The following is a 10,776-nucleotide window of genomic DNA, read 5'->3' on the forward strand; positions in this document are numbered from 1 at the left end:
TAAAATTGTTGGGGAGCCACACAAGCATGAAATGTTCTTTGGGGGGGGGGCAAATAAGGGCTGTGATTGGCTAATGGGTAGCTCCATGGGGACTGCTCGCCTGCAGGAGGTTCTGCTTGGGGTAAAACTGTGTCTCTGGGCTTCCTAAACTTGTCTCCAAGCCAGAAATTTAAAAATGGCGCCTACTTTGGGGCCAATGGGAGGAATATCATAGGGGTTGGTGAGCAACATGTTGCCCCCGAGCCACTGGTTGGGGATCACTGCTAAATTGTCGCAGGCGTCAAAAAAGAATCATCGTGGGCGTCAAAAGAATAGCCGCACGACAAAAAAATAGCCGCGGTCGACAAAATAATAGCTGCGCGACAAAATAATAGCCGCGGGCAACAAAATAATAGCCACACGACAAAATAATAGCCGCGCAACAAAATAATAGCCGCGCGACAAAAAAATAGCCGCGGTCGACAAAATAATAGCCGCACGACAAAATAATAGCCGCGGGTGACAAAATAATAGCCGCGCAACGAAATAATAGCCGCAGGTGACAAAAGAATAGTCGTGGACGACAATTTTTTTTGCTGCACGACATTTTCACCGTTTCGGGAATTTTTAACCATTTTGCTGATCTTTTGAAAGATTCGCAAATTTTTCGGCGAAGCGAAACGGAACAGATTCGCTCATCACTACTCGAATTTATTTGTATAACAATGTGCAATTATGGCCTTCCAAGGCCTGGAAAGTACTGATAAATTTTAAATGGAGTCAGTGCTTCTCTTTGTCATCTATGTGATTGCTGCAATGCTGGGAAAACCAGGAGACCTTCCTGTTGACCATTGTTCTCTATGGAGCAAAGCCAAGTCCAACTGAGAACCTACAAACGGTCCCACCCAAAAGCAACACACAGCGCAAGGAACATTTGTATTACTAGTTAGAATTTATTAGACAATAGATGAGCTGGGTTGAGGATAGTACCAACAAGAGGTACCCATCAGATCCCAACTGTGTTAAAGGGGATACAAACCCAGCCATGATGCTGCCCCACGGCGCCCCCTAGTTTTGCTATAGAAGTTGCCAAAAACCATCATTATAGATGCAAGGAAATTCCCCAATGAGAATTGTACTGATAAATAAGTTGATTATAAATGCAAAAGAACTGCCCAGTGAGAATGCTGATTCCCAGCACTGTGTCAGGCCCCTTGCTGGTACCTTACATATAGAGATAATGATGGCATTTTCTCCCCTCATTATATGGCACAGGAATCAGACATGGGGATAAAGGGACAGACTTGTTCAGTGCTGGGAAACTGTGCTTATTGCTCCCAACTCCAATTGCAGGAACAGAGAACAGGGAGCCGGATTTACTCACATCAGCTGGGATTCTCATTGGAGGATTTTTCGCATGTTAAAGCAGTCGCTGGCTGTGGGGATTTGGGGGAAAGTTTTATTGGGCAATATTGCTTTAAGAATACAGCCCTGATGTTGCTGGACTACAGCTCCCAGCATGCCCCAAGCTTCATTATATGTTACATTATTGTGGGATTTGTAGCCCAGTAACAACTGAGTAACGTTGGGTTGAGCCGCGCTGGGCAGCAGGGTTTATATCCCCTTTAAACAATTCAACAGCAAATTTGTCCATAGAGAAAGAGAGTGAGTGAGTGTCGGTATTCATTGTGCCCCTATTTTTCCATCCACCCCAAAAATTTTCACTTTACAAAACATGTGTTTGGCTTTCACTCGTATCTCCTTCAGTTTCAGACCGTATATCAGGGGGTTTAGGAACGGGGCAATAACAAAGACTTGCACCGATATGAGAACTCTCAGCTCGATGGGCAGAACATTGGCCGGAGAGCGATTCAGAAGGGCTTCGGAGATCAGGTCCAGTATGAAATAGGTGAGGGACATCATATGGGGGGTGCAGGTCTGCAAGGCTTTGGATCTGTGGGTGCTGGAGGACCGCACACAAACCCTCAATATCCGCAGATATGAGATTAGAACAGTTCCTGGTATCAACCCGAGTATAACTGCCGTGATAAAGAGTCCGTAGATGTTATTCGCTGTGGTATCAACGCACGAGAGTTTCACTACTGACCAGTTGTCACAGTAGAACTTCTGCACCACCGAGCCGCACAATGGCAACCGGACCGTCAGAACCAGCTGTACAGTAAATTGTACGACGGCATAAACCCAAGCGGCAGCAATGAGTCTGAGCACCGTGTATAAGGACATGAGGCTGTTGTATCTCAATGGGATACAGATACACACGTAGCGGTCATACGCCATAACCGCCAAAATGGCCATCTCGCAGCCTACGTACGTATGGAGCCCGAACATCTGTATTATACACGCAACATAGGGAATGGTGTGGGACTTGGACAGGAGGTTGATAAATAAATTGGGGAAAAAAGCAGCGCTTCCATAGAGTCCATTAACAGACAGAGCGGCAATGAGAATGTACATGGGCTCGTGCAGACTCCTGTGCGCCACTATGGTACTGACCACTGCGCAGTTGGACGCGACTATAACGGCGAAGCAAAGGAATATTAATGTGCTGTAGGCGTATTTAATTCCAGCCATTTCCACAAATGTGAGTGTCAGCTCAGAAGGGTGCGAATACGTGGAATTAAGCATTGTTGTTTATCTCTGTAATGTGTTTTCCTGCAAAAAGCAAAATAAAAAAGATTAATAACAAGGCTCCCAGGGCACAAATAAGCACTCACCCCAAATCCCCCCCTAACTGGCCTTCAGGCTGGGCCCCCTTAGCCCATAACAAGGTTACAGATATATAGAAACATTGGGGTAACAGTCACCCCGCTATAGTTCCAGGGGTACCCAGGGCACAAATAAGCACTCACCCCAAATCCCCCCCTAACTGGCCTTCAGGCTGGGCCCCCTTAGCCCATAACAAGGTTACAGATATATAGAAACATTGGGGTAACAGTCACCCCGCTATAGTTCCAGGGGTACCCAGGGCACAAATAAGCACCCCAAATCCCCCCCTAACTGGCCTTCAGGCTGGGCCCCCTTAGCCCATAACAAGGTTACAGATATATAGAAACATTGGGGTAACAGTCACCCTGCTATAGTTCCAGGGGTACCCAGGGCACAAATAAGCACTCACCCCAAATCCCCCCCTAACTGGCCTTCAGGCTGGGCCCCCTTAGCCCATAACAAGGTTACAGATATATAGAAACATTGGGGGGTAACAGTTACCCCGCTATAGTTCCAGGGGTACCCAGGGCACAAATAAGCACTCACCCCAAATCCCCCCTAACTGGCCTTCAGGCTGGGCCCCCTTAGCCCATAACAAGGTTACAGATATATAGAAACATTGGGGTAACAGTCACCCCGCTATAGTTCCAGGGGTACCCAGGGCACAAATAAGCACTCACCCCAAATCCCCCCTAACTGGCCTTCAGGCTGGGCCCCCTTAGCCCATAACAAGGTTACAGATATATAGAAACATTGGGGTAACAGTCACCCCGCTATAGTTCCAGGGGTACCCAGGGCACAAATAAGCACTCACCCCAAATCCCCCCCTAACTGGCCTTCAGGCTGGGCCCCCTTAGCCCATAACAAGGTTACAGATATATAGAAACATTGGGGTAACAGTCACCCCACTATAGAAGCCGGTAGAACAGACCTGTAGCCTGAGGCTTCGCATTGACCTCACTCTGTAAATTTAAGATACAATTTTTTCTTCTCCAGAAACATATTTGTTATCATGATGATTTAATGTTTTGCTGATTCAGGGAAGCTGCTTTAGCTGGAAATGCTGAGACTGAGGAATAAATTGGCTGCAGGAAGAGAGTTTGTAGAAAATTTTAACCAAACGATTATGAATATAGAGTAACTTTACCCCCCAAAAAGACAGAAATATTCAATAAATACAGAGACAGAATAAGTGAATTATCCAGATCGATTCAATTCAGAACAATTTTATCCTCCAAAACAATCACTTCTGACCATTAAATACCCCCGGTTTCCTTGTTCAAGGGCTTTTATACATCACTCCGGTCCCAGCTCGGCAACGAAGCGAATTGTGATGAGATTTCATTTGGGAATCTCTCTCTGTAGAAATGACTCTAATTGGCCATTTTATTGGGTAATTATAAAGTTAGAAAACAATATAGAGATTGTTTAGTAATGGTAGAACCAGCGCTTTATATACAGCCCCATACTCACAGGGCTCGTCCCAATTTTGGTGCATGAGGTGCTGGGGAAAAGGGTGCCATGTTTTAAAAGGGGATATAAACCCAGCCATGATGCTGCCCCACGGCGCCCCCTAGTGTTGCTATAGAAGTTGCCAAAAACCATCATTATAGATGCAAGGAAATTCCCCAATGAGAATTGTACTGATAAATAAGTTGATTATAAATGCAAAAGAACTGCCCAGTGAGAATGCTGATTCCCAGCACTGTGTCAGGCCCCTTGCTGGTACCTTACATATAGAGATAATGATGGCATTTTCTCCCCTCATTATATGGCACAGGAATCAGACATGGGGATAAAGGGACAGACTTGTTCAGTGCTGGGAAACTGTGCTTATTGCTCCCAACTCCAATTGCAGGAACAGAGAACAGGGAGCCGGATTTACTCACATCAGCTGGGATTCTCATTGGAGGATTTTTCGCATGTTAAAGCAGTCGCTGGCTGTGGGGATTTGGGGGAAAGTTTTATTGGGCAATATTGCTTTAAGAATACAGCCCTGATGTTGCTGGACTACAGCTCCCAGCATGCCCCAAGCTTCATTATATGTTACATAATTGTGGGATTTGTAGCCCAGTAACAACTGAGTAACGTTGGGTTGAGCCGCGCTTTGGGTCACTGGGAAAAGTTCTGAGGGGGTAGAATTATTTTATTATCAGCCACAGGGGATGTAGGAGAGAAGTTGATCAATTACAGTGAGAACTTGGGGAGAGGATACTGATTGGCTGAAGTAGACGGACAATCTATTGATCTATTACCTGGGTACTGGTAGAGTCAAGGTAACCAATTACAGATGTGGGAGGAGTTGTACAAACCTATTGCAATGGTCCCTGTCCTGTTATTTTCATTCTAAGGAACAAAACTGTTCTGATCCATTACACTGGGGGCTGAGAGAGAAGCTGTTCTGATCCATTACACTGGGGGCTGAGAGAGAAGCTGTTCTGATCCATTACACTGGGGGCTGAGAGAGAAGCTGTTCTGATCCATTACACTGGGGGCTGAGAGAGAAGCTGTTCTGATCCATTACACTGGGGGCTGAGAGAGAAGCTGTTCTGATCCATTACACTGGGGGCTGAGAGAGAAGCTGTTCTGATCCATTACACTGGGGGCTGAGAGAGAAGCTGTTCTGATCCATTACACTGGGGGCTGAGAGAGAAGCTGTTCTGATCCATTACACTGGGGGCTGAGAGAGAAGCTGTTCTGATCCATTATGGTGGAGCTGGAAGTTATTTGATAAACCTCTTCCCTATGTGGGGCAGGTTCCTACAGAAAATGTCATTATAATTAGCAGCACTGAGGGAACTCATTCAAGTTCATGGTGTTTTCTAGGCTGTGATTGGCTGTCAAGGAGATCTCTGAGAACCCACTGAGCAAGATTAAAACTAAGAAATCTAAGTTCAGGGCAGATCCCGAGTATTGAATGAAGAGATCACTTGGCCTATTAGTGAGTACGTGGCCTGATCTTTATATTGTGCCCTGTAATTCCATCTCATTCACCCGCAGAGGTTTGGCGGCAGCTAAATACATGTTCTCCTTCCATATCTCCACTTTAAAGGGGAACTAAAGGTTATTACATGGAGAGACAGAGACAGAGGCAAATTGCTTACCTTGTTGCCAGGACCAGTCCTGTTTATACATCTCCCAGAGCTTGGGGAAATGGATCCAAGATGGCAGCATGGTGCTCATGAAGGACGTTCCCCAGGCCGGTGACATTTTTATAGAAGGTGTAAACTCAGGGCCGCCATCAGAAATCATGGGGCCCCTCACGAAAAAAAAATTCTGGGCCCCCCCTCCTCCCACACCCCCAATGGCCCCTCCCCCAGTGACCCCCCCATCAATACAAAAGACATACAGACATTGGTAGCCAGGGGTTACGTTTTGCATTGGTGCCAGGGCAGGTACCCCCTAAATCATTGCTAGCCAGCCCAGACCCCCTAAAACATCGGTGGTCCTCCCTCAAATTACTCATACCCCAGGGCACCCCCAGCATCCTCCGCCCCCCCAAGTATCCTCCTGCTTCCCCCAGGCCCCCCCCCCAAGCATCCTTCAGCTTCCCCCAGGGCCCCCCCAAGCATCCTTCAGCTTCCCCCAGGGCCCCCCCCAAGCATCCTTCAGCTTCCCCCAGGGCCCCCCCCCAAGCATCCTTCAGCTTCCCCCAGGGCCCCCCCCAAGTATCCTTCAGCTTCCCCCAGGGCGCCCCCAAGCATCCTTCAGCTTCCCCCAGGGCCCCCCCCAAGCATCCTTCAGCTTCCCCCAGGGCCCCCCCAAGCATCCTTCAGCTTCCCCCAGGGCCCCCCCAAGCATCCTTCAGCTTCCCCCAGGGCCCCCCCAAGCATCCTTCAGCTTCCCCCAGGGCCCCCCCAAGCATCCTTCAGCTTCCCCCAGGGCCCCCCCCAAGCATCCTTCAGCTTCCCCCAGGGCCCCCCCAAGTATCCTTCAGCTTTCCCCAGGGCATCATTTAGCTTCCCCCAGGGCCCCCCCAAGTATCCTTCAGCTTTCCCCAGGGCATCATTTAGCTTCCCCCAGGGCCCCCCCAAGCATCCTTCAGCTTCCCCCAGGGCCCCCCCAAGCATCCTTCAGCTTCCCCCAGGGCCCCCCCAAGCATCCTTCAGCTTCCCCCAGGGCCCCCCCCAAGCATCCTTCAGCTTCCCCCAGGGCCCCCCCCAAGCATCCTTCAGCTTCCCCCAGGGCCCCCCCAAGTATCCTTCAGCTTTCCCCAGGGCATCATTTAGCTTCCCCCAGGGCCCCCCCAAGTATCCTTCAGCTTTCCCCAGGGCATCATTTAGCTTCCCCCAGGGCCCCCCCAAGTATCCTTCAGCTTTCCCCAGGGCATCATTTAGCTTCCCCCAGGGCCCCCCCAAGTATCCTTCAGCTTTCCCCAGGGCCCCAAGCACCTTCAATTTCCTCCCAGCAGGGTCCTGCTCCCATGATGTCCTCCTCTCTGTGCCGCGGCTCCCAGCTGCTTCTGTGCTTTTATAAGGTTGCGCTCCGTGCGTTTGACGTCATTACGCACGGGCGCAACCTTATAAAAGCGAGGATGCAGCTGGGAGCCGCGGCACATAGAGGAAGACGCAACTGAAGATTGGGCCCGTCACGGGCCGGGTTTGCTGAAAGGGGGCCCGGAAACTCTGGCGCGGCCGGGCCCCCTTTAAAGCTAAAAGCGCCCGGGCCCGGGGCAATCGTACCTCTTGTGCCCCCCTGATGGCGGCCCTGTGTAAACTGATCCTTGTCCCAAGGTCAGCCATTTGCCTTACTAGAGGTTGCCCAACATATTGACATAACCTTTAGTTACCCTTTAACCTTCTCCCTGCCCCCACTCATCTTTTCCTATCTCCTTAATAAGAAAATACAGGCGGGCCAATGTAACTCAGCGATGACCATTTTATTTGCATTTATCATTTACTGTATATAATACAGGTGAGGGATCCCTTATCCGCAAACCCGATATCCAGAAAGCTAAGAATTACGGAAAGCCTGTCTCCCATAGACTCCATTGTAATCAAATAATTCAGATTTTTAAAATTGATTTCCTTTTTCTCTGTAATAATAAAACAGTACCTGTACTTGATCCCAACTAAGATATAATTACCCCTTATTGGGGGCAGAACAGCCCTATTGGGTTTATTTAATGGTTAAATGATTCCCTTTTCTCTGTAATAATAAAACAGTACCTGTACTTGATCCCAACTAAGATATAATTACCCCTTATTGGGGCAGAACAGCCCTATTGGGTTTATTTCATGGTTAAATGATTCCCTTTTCTCTGTAATAATAAAACAGTACCTGTACTTGATCCCAACTAAGATATAATTACCCCTTATTGGGGCAGAACAGCCCTATTGGGTTTATTTCATGGTTAAATGATTCCCTTTTCTCTGTAATAATAAAACAGTACTTGTACTTGATCCCAACTAAGATATAATTACCCCTTATTGGGGCAGAACAGCCCTATTGGGTTTATTTAATGGTTAAATGATTCCCTTTTCTCTGTAATAATAAAACAGTACCTGTACTTGATCCCAACTAAGATATAATTACCCCTTATTGGGGCAGAACAGCCCTATTGGGTTTATTTAATGGTTAAATGATTCCCTTTTCTCTGTAATAATAAAACAGTACTTGTACTTGATCCCAACTAAGATATAATTACCCCTTATTGGGGGCAGAACAGCCCTATTGGGTTTATTTAATGGTTAAATGATTCCCTTTTCTCTGTAATAATAAAACAGTACCTGTACTTGATCCCAACTAAGATATAATTACCCCTTATTGGGGCAGAACAGCCCTATTGGGTTTATTTAATGGTTAAATGATTCCCTTTTCTCTGTAATAATAAAACAGTACTTGTACTTGATCCCAACTAAGATATAATTACCCCTTATTGGGGGCAGAACAGCCCTATTGGGTTTATTTAATGGTTAAATGATTCCCTTTTCTCTGTAATAATAAAACAGTACCTGTACTTGATCCCAACTAAGATATAATTACCCCTTATTGGGGGCAGAACAGCCCTATTGGGTTTATTTAATGGTTAAATGATTCCCTTTTCTCTGTAATAATAAAACAGTACCTGTACTTGATCCCAACTAAGATATAATTACCCCTTATTGGGGCAGAACAGCCCTATTGGGTTTATTTAATGGTTAAATGATCCCTTTTCTCTGTAATAATAAAACAGTACCTGTACTTGATCCCAACTAAGATATAATTACCCCTTATTGGGGCAGAACAGCCCTATTGGGTTTATTTAATGGTTAAATGATTCCCTTTTCTCTGTAATAATAAAACAGTACCTGTACTTGATCCCAACTAAGATATAATTACCCCTTATTGATAATGTCCCTGTTTCTGTTGTTTCTCTAGGCTCTGCCATTGGGGGGGGTCGGCCAGGAAAGGTAGGGAGCACTCACAGTAAATAAGCTTCTTGGGTCAGTAGAGAAAGTTATTGTTTAATTGTTGTCACAAATCCTCCCTCCATGCAATTGAGATGATTCCAGCGGGGCCCCCAGGACACTCGGTTCCCACCTGAAATCTCTCTATAAACGGCATCATTATAACTCACTGTAGTTTCCAAACTGTGGCCCCCAGGGGCCTGTTGGGAAATTCAGCCCCATTTTATATAAACTCACAGAACCAGCAATTAGCGGCAGATTCCCTGCGCGGCACCGAGACGCTTGTTTCCCATCTCTGTAAGTATTTGCCCCTAAACACAACCTGCAGAGCTGACAATCTAAGCTTTGTTAGAATCCCAATAGGGCTGTTCTGCCCCAATAAGGGGTAATTATATCTTAGTTGGGATCAAGTACAGGTACTGTTTTATTATTACAGAGAAAAGGGAATCATTTAACCATTAAATAAACCCAATAGGGCTGTTCTGCCCCAATAAGGGGTAATTATATCTTAGTTGGGATCAAGTACAGGTACTGTTTTATTATTACAGAGAAAAGGGAATCATTTAACCATTAAATAAACCCAATAGGGCTGTTCTGCCCCAATAAGGGGTAATTATATCTTAGTTGGGATCAAGTACAGGTACTGTTTTATTATTACAGAGAAAAGGGAATCATTTAACCATGAAATAAACCCAATAGGGCTGTTCTGCCCCAATAAGGGGTAATTATATCTTAGTTGGGATCAAGTACAGGTACTGTTTTATTATTACAGAGAAAAGGGAATCATTTAACCATTAAATAAACCCAATAGGGCTGTTCTGCCCCAATAAGGGGTAATTATATCTTAGTTGGGATCAAGTACAGGTACTGTTTTATTATTACAGACAAAAAGGAAATAGTTTTTAAAAATTAGAATTATTTGCTTATAATGGAGTCTATGGGAGATGGCCTTTCCAAAATTCAGAACTTTCTGGATAATGGGGTCTCCCTGCAGTACCCCGGGCTCTGTATGAATTTCTGTTTAATATGATGTTTTTAATTCATTTTCCTAAGTTTATGAGGAATCTTTTACACTCCTATACTTTAATGCCTATATATAACCTGTGTAACTGCTGGTTGGTCCCCATCTGAAGCCTCTCCAATTGCCTCAGAGGGGGAAAACTCTTTCCTGACTCCAAGATGGCAACTGTACCAGAACCTGGGTCTAAAAACCAATTCAACCCCTTCTGGTACCTGTCTCATGTATCGGGGGGGGGGGAATTCCACAACTTCACAGCTCTCAAAGTAACAACCCCTTCTGAATATTTATATGGAACCTCCCTTCTTCTAATGGGAATGGGTGCCCTCACCTACTGGTAAATAACGCATTAGAGAGATTATTATATGATCCCCTTATCTATTAATACATAGTGGTCATAATCCCCTTAACTGCCCCTTCCCCAGTGTAACCAATCCCAACTGGGCCAGCCTTTCCCCATAACTGAGCCCATTCCCTTTATCAGCTTAGTCGCTCTTCCCTGTACTTTCTCTATTTCATTACTGCCCCCCCCTTATATATTTATATATAGTGACCCCCCCCTTAACTGCCCCTTCCCCAGTGTAACCAATCCCAACTGGGCCAGCCTTTCCCCATAACTGAGCTCATTCCCTTTATCTGCTTAGTCGCTCTTCCCTGTACTTT

General features: G+C 46.1%; 1 protein-coding gene across 1 annotated transcript; it reads right to left on the reverse strand.

The window, feature by feature from the left end:
* Positions 1–1,662: 1,662 nt before the first annotated feature.
* On the reverse strand, positions 1,663–2,625 carry LOC100498228 (putative gustatory receptor clone PTE03). The gene has a single exon (XM_002941554.4). The coding sequence runs from the start codon at positions 2,623–2,625 to the stop codon at positions 1,663–1,665; it is 963 nt and encodes a 320-aa protein (XP_002941600.4).
* Positions 2,626–10,776: the final 8,151 nt, after the last annotated feature.

This window comes from Xenopus tropicalis, chromosome 2 (assembly GCF_000004195.4).
Source record: "Xenopus tropicalis strain Nigerian chromosome 2, UCB_Xtro_10.0, whole genome shotgun sequence".
NCBI lineage: Eukaryota > Metazoa > Chordata > Amphibia > Anura > Pipidae > Xenopus > Xenopus tropicalis.